The following is a 15,074-nucleotide window of genomic DNA, read 5'->3' as shown; positions in this document are numbered from 1 at the left end:
TTTTCTCAGCACCGTGAAATTGTATATTAGTGAACTCTTTGAAAACGTTCATGTGCACAAGTTATAATAAAATATTAATCAGTTCAACAAATATCAGAATAGTTGAAGGAAAAATAAATCTCACTCCATTTAAAGAAAAGTTCTATCTTTAAGTAGTGGCCATTTACTCACCATACTTTTAACAAGATTTCTGGACTCTACAAAACTAAGCCATAATTTAAATTTAATGCAATATAATTTGGAAAACCGTTTCTTGAATCTTAAAGTAAGCAAGAAACTTGATGCAGAAAATTCCAATGCTTCTCTGTATTCCAGTTATTAAAAAGAATTAGTTCAAAAATGTTATTCCAAGTTGATGATTCATCTAATAGAAGAATGCCAGTTGCGCAAAGAGCATTGCATGAATGTCAGACAAATACAACATTGATCTTAAGTTATAAACCACCCAAATTGAAGCACTATAGTATGAATCATATAATACAGTTACATTACCTTTTTTGAGTCACATAATAGTGCCTATGGCCAAGGTATTTTCAGTTCAACCCTGCAATTGATTCTTGTTAAATAGTACATCTACATATCTAATAAATTATAGTATTCATAAATCTACATTACATTGACAGTTACAGCAAGATTAGAGTATATTGATAAAAACTTAAAAGTCCATCTGATCTCATTATATACTGGCCTGTAACACGAATAAGAATATATTCCATTTTGTAATGTTGCCTCTGCTTTACAAATGAGGACAGCTACACAATCCGTCTAGCTCATATTACTGGGTTTAACCAGTAATTCCAATTTTTTTCTGGTATTAAATGAAATCTATGGAAAATGATCTAAAGTTTTGTCTTAATCCTACTTAGCCATCAAATCAAAATTTAATTTAAATCTTGATGTCCAATCCTAGCAAGTTGCTTAAACAAAAATGAATTGAGGCTGGATATTAGGGCATTTCTGACAGTATTCAATGGAGAGGGTTCCATTTCAAGACAACATAGCAAGAGAAGATACAGAAATTTAAAATAATAAATATTCCAATTCATGGTGGTCAGCTGAAGGAGAATATTCCAATTCATGGTGGTCAGCTGAAGGAGAGGTGCCATGGCACCTAAAAGCATCACAATATCTGTTATGGTTTTTTCCTTCTTCTGAATTTTCCATTGATATAGTTTACATAAACAATTCTATAGATAAAGATATAGTCACACAATATAAGTCTTGCCAGTGCCACTATGTCAGCCTGTAGAATAATTATTACTCAGCTTATAATCATACTCATTTAAGAAGACATGACTTACAGTCCCCTCCTTGTAGTTTATTAAATAGTACAGCTTGGTAGTGAATTGACGCATTAGTTTTTTGTGGCACATGTCAGTTTCTTAGCAGCATTACCTTACACTGGCTTTCCAAACTCATACCTAAATTCACTTGGTTACTGAACAAGCCAGAACTAAGAAGGTTCAACTCATAAAGGGCGAAACAATGGAAGGTGAGAATCAACATAAAGCATTCGCTCCTTTGGATACTCAGTGCCACGTTGGCAACTGAAAAGTTGTCACAAGAATATGAAGAACATAGAAATTACTTAGCTGAATAATCTGAATTCTTCTAATGACCAAGTGTTCTGCATTCCTGATGCCCTCCAATCAACACATGCCATCTTCTAAGAAAGGATTCAAAAACGTTTCGCCATGTTTTCCTCCTCAGAACAAGTAAATGAAACCCAATGACAAAATATGGACCTAATTTTGAATTCGGCATTGCATATTTGACTAGCTCCTTTCCTTTTCTTGAGATGTCTACAAACATTATAGCATCAATATTATTGGCTTGAATTTTTCCATAGTAATGATAATGAACTGCCATTGTTCACCATAATTATTCATTTGTAACTGACAGCAAGTTCTGAAAATTACAGTTAACTGTAAAAAATTCTGAAATTCTATACTTCCCTATTATTTGAAGTTCCCACAGACTACAGTCAATTAGAATTCATTGAACTAATGAGAATTGCTTGTCTCACATTAAGGTAACCATAAAGCTCTGTTTCGCAGGTCCATTCTCTAGATAAGGTACTGCATTACTACGCAATCACTGGACCTGGAAAAATCTCTTGTTCATGAAAATGTTTCCAAATGCCCCAACTTTTAATTTCTCCTGTTGCCTAGAGCACAAAATACGTAGTGTATATCGTTTTGGGCAAAGGTAAAATATATAACTGTCTAAATAATAATAATAAATGCATTTGAGATAAATATCAAGAATGGTTTTACTATTGTTATTATTGGCATTAGCTATTGCATAGTTGGGAAAAGCAATATTACAGTTGCCATAGGTACGACACTGACTGAATGGCATATGACGTAGAACTCACACAAAATTGCAAAAAGTGAAAAGTGAAAATTGCGTTGTCAAAAAAGCATAATTGCTCTTTCACAACCAGCTTTAAAAGATTTTCCATAAACCATCCAGAAAAGAAACATCTTCACTATGTTCAGTATAGTAATCAGTATTTTTTATTTCAAGTGAAGGTAGAACTTCTATAAAAAAGCATAAAGAAAATCTAAAACTGCTCTTATCTAACTCAAGATCTGAAACCGTTTTTTCAGTTAACACCAACTGGGCCATGTAGGCAATGGGTATGAAAAACTGATCTTTCTGAATAATATTATTGTAATATTAATAAGCATTGTCTGAATGTGTTTCGATAGTGTGATGTCCCATGCATGGGAATGATATTTACATTTGATTTTCATTTATAGTGTATTAGAAATGCAGGCTGGAAAAAAACTTACCTCACGATGCCATTTACATTTTCTGTTTTAGTTACTGTGCTCTGAGCCTGTGCACAATCTCAGCTGGTGCAAGACTCAAACCTCACTTTGCATCGCAGAGCAGACATACAATTATTAGCAGGATACTAGGTTCATAATTATTGGTAGGGCTGAAAATGTGTTGCTGGAAAAGCGCAGCAGGTCAGGCAGCATCCAAGGAGCAGGAGAATCGACGTTTCGGGCATGAGCCCTTCTTCAGGAATAATTATTTCATAATTATTGGTAAACATCCTGACTAACCCTCAAGAAATAATTTTCTTTATATTGAATGTCAGATGTCTCTATTGTGATAAACACCCAGACATTTTTAGCTATCCCATGTTTTTCCGGTCATCAAAGTTAGAAGTAAAAGTCTAGACAGAAAAACCGATGGAACTGCAGATGCTGGAAATCTGAAACAAAATCAGAAATTGGTGGAAAATCTCAGCAAATCTGGCAATGACTGTGAAGAGAAATTAGAGTTAACGTTCCAGGTCCAGTACCCTTCAGAACTCCTTAACACATGTCCCTCCAGCTGGTCTCCTCCCTCTGGCCTTTTACCTGCACTCGACATGTCCATTGAGAACTGTCAACGTGACATTGATTGACTCAATTTCTCAGCGCCCCCACCCCACCCATTCCAACCTATCTCCCTCTGAACTGATTGCACTCTGTGCTCTCAGATCCAACCCTGACTTTGTAATTAAGCCTGCTGAGAAGGGTAGTGCTGTACCTCAGGCCATTGTGTCCACAATGGTCACTAACCTCATTTTAACCTTTTTTTTCTCCTCCAGCGCTTCCAAGTTCACAGTCTTCCAACCCTGTACAACCCGCTTCTACCACATTCCCAAAATGCACAAACAGGACTACCCTGGCAGACCTATTCTTTCTACCTCCTCCTGCCCCTCAGAATTCATCTCTTCCTACCTTAACTCGATTTTTTCACCCCTTGTCCAAACTCTTCCCAATTACATCTGCTGTTCCACTGACACTTTTCATCAGTTTCAGAATTTCTAGTTCACGGAGTTCCAGCTGCCTCCTCTTTACCATGGACATGCAATCCCTTTAGACATCCATCCCACATCAGGATGGTCTCTGGACTCAATGCCTTTTCCTGGACCGTCCACATCCACCACCACCCTTCGCCACCTTGTCAAGCTCGACCTCACCCTGAACAACATCTGTTTTAACCCGTGTCACCTTCTTCAGGTCAGTGGGGTGGCCATGGGTACCCGCATGGGTCCTGGTTATGCGTGGCTCTTTGTGGAATACGTGGAACATCCCTGGTTCCAGTCCTGCTCCGGCCCCCACCACAACTCTTCCTCCGGTATATTTCTTTATTGCAGTTCTAAAGAAGAGTTACTGGATCTGATATGCAAACACTGATTTCTCTCCACATATGCTACCGCGCATGTTGAGATTTTCTCGCAATTTCTCTTTTTGTTCTAGAAGTGAAAGAATTCCATGGTGTTGCTTCTTGTCTTGTTCACAGTGAGAATATTTTAAACATGATCGGCTGCTTTCCATGCTTTATCATTGTTTTTGCATGTCTGGTGAGCCTCTTGACTTAGCACAAGACTTGGGTTGACTTTGGGAAGCGAGAAATCAAGCCACAATGTTACTAGATTGTAGTCAACAGTTGTCTTTGAGATCATGCACTTTTCCATTGACTGCAAAATCTAGCAGCATTTGATTTCTCCCTTGCACTAGTACCCGTAATCCTGTTCCAAACAGATATTGCCTAACTATTTCTATAATAAGGACTTAAGAAATAAGAGCAAGTGTCGGCCATTTGGCTGATTGAACCTGTTCTGTGATTCAGTAAGATTATGTTGATCGTAAATGACTTTAATTCCACTTATTTGACTCCCAGACATAACTCTTCATTCCTTTGAAGATCAAAAATTGTTGACTTCAGCTTTGAATATATTCAATGATTCAGTCTCTACTTCTCTTTAGAGTACTGAATTCCTAATATTACAATACGCTGTGAGAAAGAGGCATTTTTCCTCATATCTGTATTGAATTGAGACCCCCTGTTCTGACTTATGCTCCTTCGTTCACAAAGGGAATCATCCTCTCAGCATCTAGCCTGCCAAGCCCCTTCAGGATCTTTTATGTTTCAATAAGAATACCTCTCATTCTTCAAAACTCTTATAAGCATATGCCCAATCTACTCAACCTTTCCTCAAAGGACAACCCCAGAAATCAGTCTAGTCAAACCTCTCTGAGCTGTCCCAATGCAATGCCCTTCTGAATCCTTGCTGACCATACCAACGGTTTGTGATTCTTATATGAGGACACACATATCGCTCTGTTTTGCAGCAGTCTTTTAATTCCATCTTTTCCATTTGAATAACATTCTTCATCTTCATTCTGCTAAAACAAAGAACCTCATAATTTCCAACATTATATTCCATCTGCTAAGTTTTTGCCAACCTATCTACTTTATTAGTATACCATTCAAACTTTGCAGACCCCTTCTGTCCTCCTCAAAAATAATTTGCCTGCTTATTTTTATAGCATCAGCAAATTTGGCTGCAAGGCACTGGGTCCTTTCGTCCTAGTTATTAATATAAATTGCAAATAGGTAAGGCTCTCTGTAACATTTCACTTGATGAAATTTGCTAACCTGAAACTAACTCTACCCTGAGTCTCTATTTCTTGTTAATTAGACACTCGTCTGAACCATGCTAATATAGTACATCCAACAGTAAGAGTCCTGAATCTTGTGTAGCAACCTTTTATGTGCCGTCTTGTTGAATGATGTTTGGAAATACAAATTCTTTATGTCTAGTAGTCTCCATATCAACTATATTAACCTGCTTGTTTCAGCTTTAAAGAACTCAACAATATTACTTCCCTTTTATAAAACCACGTTGACTCTGCTTGATTCTATTCTGATTTTCTACACTTGCTTCATAATTGAATTCCAACTTTTTCCAATGACAGATGTTATGTCAATGGGCCCTATGGCTTCCTGCTTTCTCTAACTCTCCATTCTTGAATAATGGTATTATATTTGTGGTTATAGCAACCTATTGGAACCTTTCCAAAACCCAGGGAATCTCTCCAATTCTCTGCAGCTCTCCAAATAATGGTCTTGCATGGTACTCTATGTAAATTATTCAGTTAAAAATCACACAACACCAGGTTATAGTCCAACAGGTTTATTTGGAAGTTGTAGCTTTTGGAGCACTGCTCCTTTTTCAGGTGGTTGTGGAGGATAAGATTGCAAAACAATCTTACGATCTTATTCTCCACAACCACGTGATGAAGGAGCAGTGCTTCAAAAGCTAGTATTTCCAAATAAACCTGTTGGACTATAACCTGGTGTTGTGTGATTTTTAACTTTCTCAATGGAATAAATCATTTTTGAGAGTTGTAAATCATCTCTTGAATTGGCTGGCATTGCATCTCTAACCATCTTTATTTTGTAACCTATTTTCCCAATTTACTACAGCAAAGTGTAACTTAATACTTTTGCAATTGATTTTATTCTAAATTAAGGACATTAATTTTAGACTCACATTTCTCACCTTCAAACGGAATCTGAAATTCTATTATACTATGAACACTCTTGCCCTTGGAATGAACTAATTAGTATGGTATTAGTTACTCTATTTGAGCCTGTTCTGCATTTCATGTGGAAAAGGAAGTATGTGTTAGGCTGAATCCAAATTGGGATAGGATAGTCAAAATATTAAAGGGAGTGCTTAGTCGTCTTATAAGGGTTGAGCTACTTATCTAGAAAGGCAGAATCTTCCTACACTAGACATATTCTTATCCTGGGAATGCAAAGGGCACAATGTAATTACAGAGGCCATGACATGAAATAGAATGCGTTGAAACTGAACTCAGTAAGGTATTTCAGATTTGAGAAGGGTACCTCAAATATTAAGACCTTTTGTGTAAATATGTCGCAAGTAAGCCTGTACCAAAGAAGAAGATGGCGTTTATAGATTTGTGCCTGATAGGGGCTCAATGCAGGAAGTATGGGGCAGATATATGTTTAGTGATGCAAGCTTCCACTAGCCATGTGAATATGTGGTGCACTGTTCACACGAACACCTGAAGGGTATTACCATCAGGATCAGAGCCCTGCATTTCAAATCCTCAATGTCTAGGCACTTTGACAATGCACAAGGACTGTGGAACTATTCCAGCATAATGTAAGGCACAGAACATTAAAAGGGAGATTTGAAACTTCCATTGCCTTGTCACTAACTTATAACTTTGAAGATAATCCTGAATTACTTGATTTCTCTTCATTGCCCAGAGCTGAGGTCAGTTTGAGCCCTTGGTTGAAGTATTTCTGAGCAGAATGAAAAGATGTGAAGGGTGCCAGCAGAGATAGAAAACATCCCAAAGCATTTCATAAAGCATTAAAAAGTGCTGAGCCAAAGAAGTAGATATTGTGAAGCATGACCAACTGTTTTATCAAAGAGGGGAGAGAATAGCAGAGATCTATGAAATTTAGGGAGGGAAATCCAATATGTGAGGCTATGGCAGCAAAGGGAGACACTAAATTAGGAGAAAGAGAGCTTTGGTGGAGGGAACACAACAAGATAATTAAGATTTTGAATTAGAAGCATGGTACATTGGGAATGAATGCAGTTCAGTAAGGAAATAGGTGGAAGTAAGTCGGACTTGACATAGAATAAGATGCAGGAAAGATGAGGTAAACGTTTTAGCTGTAGATTGATTCATGAAGGGTGAAACTCAACAATATAAAGTTGTAAATAACAATTTCTCTCATAGAGAGGATATGGAGTTGAAGCACAGCGCAGAATGAGATGAGATAGAAACATAGAAAATAGGAATGAGAATGTTTTAAAATTTGACAGTGTAACAGTTTGACAATGTAAGATAGGGGCTGGGATGCAGTGAGGAGAGGAAAAAAAGATTTACATTTACATTGCAGCTTTCATGACCATCAACTGTCTCAAACTGCTTTACAGCCAATGCAATATATTTGACAGGTAGGCATTGTTATGATCAATGAAAGATATATGACACAGCTAATTTGTGTGCAGCAAACTCCCGTCAACAGCAATATGACAATGACCAGATAGTCTGGTTTTGGTGATATTGAAATAAGGGAGAGATATTGGCTAGGCTACTAGGAATAACCCCCCTGCCCCTCTTCAAAATAGTGCTTTGGAATCTTTTACATCCAACCAAGTAGGTGAATAAAGCCTTCGATGAACATCTCATCTATAAGTTGACACCTGTAACAGTGACACAGGAGAGCCATCACAGATTTTGCACTCGAGCCATTGGCTGGAAGTTGAATCCAGCGCATGTGCAACTCAAAGGCAAAGCTGCTACTGACTGAGCCACAGCAGACTTGATAGAATAGGTGGCAAGTATCCAGAATATACGGTGGCCATCACAATATTTAACCAGAAGAAATTACAGCATTTCCAAGATTTGACACACAGACAATAGAAGGTTCAAGAGCGGTGCTGGGAGAAAGGAGCTGGGCGGTGTCAGCTGATCCTATGTCAGCAAATGATCTTACCAAGGGTCAGTGTATAGATGAGGAAAACAAGGTTACAAAGGATTGATCCAGGGAACTTCAGAGGCAGGAAGAGAAGGCATAGCTGGAAATGCTCTGACTATAACCAAACTAAATAAATCTTCTCAAAATGTATCGCTTTTCTGTAAAACTGTTTCTTCTCCTCCCAAGAAGATTGAGTAAGAGGATGAGAAGCTGCCAGTTTCGATGCAAATGAACAGTAGGAATTTGATTCAAAACAAAATATCATTATGTATTCAGTATATTTTGTGATGTCAAGACATCCAAAACACTTTATAGTAAATAATGTACAGTTGAGTTACAGTTACTATTATTATGTAGGGAAGTGCATCATCTACTTTGTTCCCAAAAGCAATTACTTAATGACCAGATATTTTGTTTCACAATAAACATTGCACTGCACATGTCCCCAACAATTATAATTTATAGAGCACCCCTCATGTAAAAAACAGAGCAATTTAACATGCAGCAAGAAGAGAAGTCAGTAACTCAACTGTGAAAAGGGAATACTTTGTGTTTGACAGACAGTTCGTGCAAAGTGAAGGGTTTTTAAAAGGGGATGTGGACAGATGGAGCTTCAGAACACATAGTCAAATGTATCAATGAATGCCTCACATGTGAACCATGATTGGGAAAGATTCTTAATAGGTAAGTGATGCAGCCATTAGTGATGGCTTGTTCTTACTTATTTCCAGCCTTCTTCCCCATTCTCCTTACTGACTCATTCTTACTGCTGTGGTTCCACAGATGTCAGCCATTGTGTTGTAGCTCAGCCAATATCTTTGTGTATGAACCTCGGAAGCTGACAGGCTATTTGGCTGTGATGGTAACATAAACAATCTAAACATATACATGCACATAGCTCCTGGACAATGAAAAAAAACTGAGAAACTGATTGTTTCATTTTCTCCCTGACCTTGGAGTACAAAGGCTGCTCGTGGACCCCTCTCCTACCCCACACCCCACATAAGATTACTCAATTCAATTTTTTTTAATAAAAATGCTTCCTAGCACTCAAAGAGTCAATTTTGAATCAATTGTGCTCTAAAAGCTAAGCTAAGCTTCCAGAATTTTCTTTTTCTCATTTTAAAACAGGATCCATGCGGCACAATGAACAATGGCCCAGCTGTACTACAAAAAGGTCAACTATTCTCCATACATAGACCGGATTCCATTGCAGATTGTACGTGCAGAGAATGAGCTTTCGCTGGAGGAGAAAGCTTATCTGAATGCGGTGGAAAAGGGGGACTATGCCAGTGTGAAGCAAGCTCTGGAGGAAGCTGAAATCTACTTTAATATTAATATCAACTGCACAGACCCTCTGGGACGGAGTGCACTCCTCATTGCAATTGAAAATGAAAACTTAGAGATCATGGAGCTGCTCCTGAGTTTCAGCATTTACGTGGGGGATGCATTGCTCTATGCAATACGAAAGGAAGTTGTTGGAGCAGTTGAGCTTCTGCTGCATTATAGGAAACCAAGTGGAGAAAAACAGGTAATTAATCTAATTGCAAATTATGTCAATGCTTTTGAATATGTTATCCTGCTGTGTGGTCTGGTGAGGTAAGCAATTGGATGGTAAGCCATCTGCGATATGTGACAGGATTTATGTTTGATCACATGATTCTTCCTCATGATGAGTTTAATACATGACATTAATATGTAATTGGCTGCTCATCACAGGGTCAATTAAAGCATTGAGTTATAAGCAGGCTGTTTAGTCATACACAGTTGCTAGAGTGAAGCTTGGAGCTAGGAACTATGGAACAGCATTCAGAGTATAGTCTGAAAACAATTTTTACTGATTTCCCAATATTTATGTGGAAACTAATTAAACACTTTCAGGTTGTGTTATCGATGGGTAGCATATAAATAAGAAATGCTTGGAGTGATGAATAGATTCTTAATGGACACTAGAATCATAGAATCATAAAATTCTAAGTGGGTTACACATGGGAAATGCAGGGTTATAGGGTAAAGGTAGGAGGGTGGATCTGGGTGGGATACCTTCGGAGGGTTGGGATGGATTTGATGAGCTGAATGGTCTGCTTCCGCACTGTCGGAATTCTATGCTTCTATGACCAGAGGTAACGTTGTGGGAATTGCAAGAGAAGCTATTGCAAGTGATATTCTTCCTGGATATGAGAATGGAACCAAATTTCAGCAGTCTATCCAAGTGGACAATAATGGAGATGTAGCAAAGGAGGATGCTGTGGTCAAACGTATAGACAGGTTTAAAAGAATGAAGAAGGAAAGTTTACTTTTGTCACTTTTGTACAAGATACATTTTGCAACTTTGATCAGAACTGCTTCAGTACTGCAGCTAATTTGGTAACTCGGTATAATGTGTGAATACTCGATTTGAATATTGAATTCTAAGAAAGATGGACACAGATCTGAAAGTTAACAATAGATTTAAGAGTTTTGAAAAGGAAAGGTTGGAGGTAGTGCCAATACATGACATTAGGAAGCAGGCTGGGAAGTGTAGACTCAAGATACAATCAGGTGAGTAGGAGATGTGTTCCATTGCTAAGATTGAACTCAGAGCTATCAAGGAGATTGAGGTAAGCCAGAAGAATTGAGCTCAGGGGTAGAGCAGGATGGTCTTCAAGGTAGTTTTGTACGATAAGCTTATGTGAGAGAGGGCCACAGCAAAGTTAACTGATTAGATTGTCTCAATCTTAGTGACATACAAGTTCAGGAGCCCCACACACACATTGTTAAAAGTAAGGGAAGAGTTATTGTGGTTCTGTTCGCCGAGCTGGGAATTTGTGTTGCAGACGTTTCGTCCCCTGTCTAGATGACATCCTCAGTGCTTGGGAGCCTCATGTGAAGCACTTCTGTGATGTTTCCTCTGGCATTTATAGTGGTTTGTCTCTGCCGCTTCCGGTTGTCAGTTCCAGCTGTCCGTTGCAGTGGTCGATATATTGGGTCCAGGTCGATCTGCTTATTGATTGAATCTGTGGATGAGTGCCATGCCTCTAGGAATTCCTTGGCTGTTCTCTGTTTGGCTTGTCCTATAATAGTAGTGTCGTCCCAGTCAAACTCATGTTGCTTGTCATCTGCGTGTGTGGCTACTAAGGATAGCTGGTCGTGTCATTTCGTGGCTAGTTGGTGTTCATGGATGCGGATCGTTAGCTGTCTTCCTGTTTGTCCTATGTAGTGTTTTGTGCAGTCCTTGCATGGGATTTTGTACACAACATTGGTTTTGCTCATGCTAGGTATCGGGTCCTTCGTTCTGGTGAGTTGTTGTCTGAGAGTGGCTGTTGGTTTGTGTGCTGTTATGAGTCCTAGTGGTCGCAGTAGTCTGGCTGTCAATTCGGAAATGCTCTTGATGTATGGTAGTGTGGCTAGTCCTTTGGGTTGCGGCATAGAACATAGAACATAGAACATAGAAGAATACAGCGCAGTACAGGCCCTTCGGCCCTTGATGTTGTGCCGATCCAAGCCCACCTAACCTACACTAGCCCCTATTCTCCATATGCCTATCCAATGCCCGCATAAATGCCCATAATGAGGGAGAGTCCACCACTGCTACTGGCAGGGCATTCCATGAACTCACCACTCGCTGAGTAAAGAACCTACCCCTAACATCTGTCCTATACCTACCACCCCTTAATTTATAGCTATCTCCATGTACAGCGCATCATCCGCCGTCACTTCCGCCACCTCCAAACAGACCCCTGCACCAAGGATATATTTCCCTCCCCTCCCCTATCAGCTTTCCGTAGAGACCACTCCCTCCGCGACTCCCTTGTCAGATCCACACCCCCCACCGACCCAACCACCACTCCCGGCACCTTCCCTTGCAACCGCAGGAGGTGCAACACTTGCACCCACACCTCCCCCCTCACTTCTCTCCAAGGCCCCAAGGGAAACTTCCATATCCGCCACAGATTCACCTGCACCTCCACCCACATCATCTACTGCATCCGCTGCAGCCGGTGTGGCCTCCTCTATATTGGGGAGACAGGCCGCCTACTTGCGGAGCGATTCAGGGAGCACCTCTGGGCCACCCGGACGAACCAACCCAACCAACCTGTGGCACAGCATTTCAACTCCCCCTCCCACTCCACCGAGGATATGCAGGTCATTGGACTCATCCACCGCCAAACCACAACAACCCGACGGTCGGAGGAGGAGCGTCTTATCTTCCGACTGGGAACCCTCCAACCGCAGGGGATGAACTTGGACTTCACCAGTTTCTTCATCCCCCCTCCCCCCACCTTGTCTCAGCCGGATCCTTCCAGCCCGGCACCGCCTTCCTGACCTGCAGTCTTCTTCTTGACCTCTCCGCCTCCACCCTACTCCGACCTATCACCCTCACCTTGACCTCTTTCCACCTATCACATTTCCAACTCCCCTCCTCCAAGTCCCTCCTCCCTACCTTTTATCTTCTCCTGCTGAACACTCTCTGCTCATTCCTGAAGAAGGGCCTGTGCCCGAAACGTCGAATCTCCTGTTCCCTGGATGCTGCCTGACCTGCTGTGCTGTTCCAGCAATAAAGTTTCAACTTTATAGCTATGCCCCCTTGTAATAGCTGACTCCATACATGGAAAAAGATTCTCACTGTCGATCCTATGTAAAACCCTAATTATCTTGTACACCTCTATCAAGTCACCCCTAAACCTTCTTTTCTCCAATGAAAACAACCTCAAGTGCCTCAGCCTTTCCTCATACGATCTTCCTACCATACCAGGCAACATCCTGGTAAACCTCCTCTGCACCCATTCCAGTGCCTCCACATCCTTCCTATAGTATGGCGACCAAAACTGCACACAATACTCCAGATGTGGCCGCACCAGAGTCTTATACAACTGCAACATGACCTCAGGACTCCGGAACTCAATTCCTCTACCAATAAAAGCCAGTACGCCATATGCCTTCTTCACCGCACTATTTACCTGGGTGGCAACTTTCAAAGATCTGTGTACATGGACACCAAGATCCTTCTGCTCATCCACACTACCAAGTATCCGACCATTAGCCCAGTACCCCATCTATTTGTTACTCTTACCAAAGTGAATCAGCTCACACTTAGCTATATTGAACTCTATTTGCCACCTTTCTGCCCAGTTCTGCAGCTTATCTATATCCCGCTGTAACCTGCCACATCCTTCCTCACTGTCTACAACTCCTCCGACTTTTGTGTCATCCGCAAACTTGCTCACCCAACCTTCTAACCTCTCCTCCAGGTCATTTATAAAAATGATAAACAGCAATGGTCCCAAAACAGATCCTTGCGGAACACCGCTAGTGACGGCACTCCAAAATGAACCTTTGCCATCAACTACTACCCTCTGCCAACTCCTAATTCAAACCTTCAACTCACCCTCAATGCCATACCTCCGTATTTTTTGCAGTAGTCTACCATGGAGAACCTTATCAAATGCCTTACTAAAATCCATGTCCTCGTTCTGTTGTCTTTCCCTTAGGCATCTGTTGATGAAATTGCGGGGGTATCCAGTTTTGGCGAATACATTGTATAGGATCATCAACGCCACACTCACAGGAATCTGATTCACTAGAGAGGAAGAAAAGGACAACCAACTCCCATTCCTAGACATGATGATACAGAGAACACCTAACGGAGAATTCACCACAAAGGTATACAGGAAAGCTACACACACAGACCAAGTCCTGAACTACGAAAACAACCACCCCAACACACACAAAAGAAGTTGCATCAAGACATTGTTCAAAAGGGCTACAACACACTGCAGCACACCAGAACTGCAAAAAGAGGAAAAGGAACACCTATACAATGTATTCGCCAAAAGCAGGTACCCCCGCAATTTCATCAACAGATGCCTAAGGGAAAGACAACTGAAACGAGGACATGCCGCAACCCAAAGGACTAGCCACACTACCATACATCAAGAACATTTCTGAACTGACAGCCAGACTACTGCGACCACTAGGACTCATAACAGCACACAAACCAACAGCCACTCTCAGACAACAACTCACCAGAAAGAAGGACCCGATACCCAGCATGAGCAAAACCAATGTAGTGTACAAAATCCCATGCAAGGACTGCACAAAACACTACATAGGACAAACAGGAAGACAGCTAACGATCCGCATCCAGGAACACCAACTAGCCACGAAACAACACGACCAGCTATCCTTAGTAGCCACACACGCAAATGACAAGCAACATGAGTTCGACTGGGACAACACTACCATTATGGGACAAGCCAAACAGAGAACAGCCAGGGAATTCCTAGAGGCATGTCACTCATCCACAGATTCAATCAATAAGCAGATCAACCTGGACCCAATATACCGACCACTGCAACGGACAGCTGGAACTGACAACCGGAAGCGGCAGATACAAACCACTATAAATGCCGGAGGAAACATCACAGAAACGCTTCACAGGAGGCTCCCAAGCACTGAGGATGTCACCTAGACAGGGGACGAAACGTCTGCAACACAAATTCCCAGCTCGGCGAACAGAACCACAACAACAAGCACCCGAGCTACAAATCTTCTCACAAACTTTGAGTAAGGGAAGAGAGCACAGGTGAGAGGTGTTTAAAAAGATTATTAGCTGCAGAGAAAAAAAATGCTCAGAGTTATCCTTGCAGGGTGATTCCAGAATAACCTGGAATAGTCAGCGGTTTTAATAAAGGAGAGTTTAGGGGCCCCGCCAAATCTATAAAATAATGAAATGGATTATTTGGAGTAAAATTCGGTCGAATTTACAGCCT

At 40.8% G+C, this 15,074-nt stretch overlaps 1 protein-coding gene across 2 annotated transcripts in view; it reads left to right on the top strand.

Moving 5' to 3' along the window:
• LOC122557341 (short transient receptor potential channel 5-like) overlaps positions 1 to 15,074 on the top strand; it is a 106,149-nt gene that overhangs the window by 15,925 nt on the left and 75,150 nt on the right. For both annotated transcript variants that reach the window (XM_087991946.1, XM_043704946.2), the window contains exon 2: positions 9,454 to 9,853. In XM_087991946.1, coding sequence (XP_087848072.1) covers positions 9,476 to 9,853 — 378 coding nt within the window. In that variant the 5' untranslated portion in view covers positions 9,454 to 9,475. The remainder of the gene's footprint in view (positions 1 to 9,453; positions 9,854 to 15,074) is intronic.

The sequence above is a fragment of the Chiloscyllium plagiosum genome, unplaced genomic scaffold, assembly GCF_037043375.1.
Source record: "Chiloscyllium plagiosum isolate Xiang-an unplaced genomic scaffold, Cpla_swu_hap1 HiC_scaffold_11, whole genome shotgun sequence".
NCBI classification, from domain to species: domain Eukaryota; kingdom Metazoa; phylum Chordata; class Chondrichthyes; order Orectolobiformes; family Hemiscylliidae; genus Chiloscyllium; species Chiloscyllium plagiosum.
Note: the sequence above shows the minus strand (reverse complement) of the source record. Positions and strands in the feature narration are given on the sequence as shown.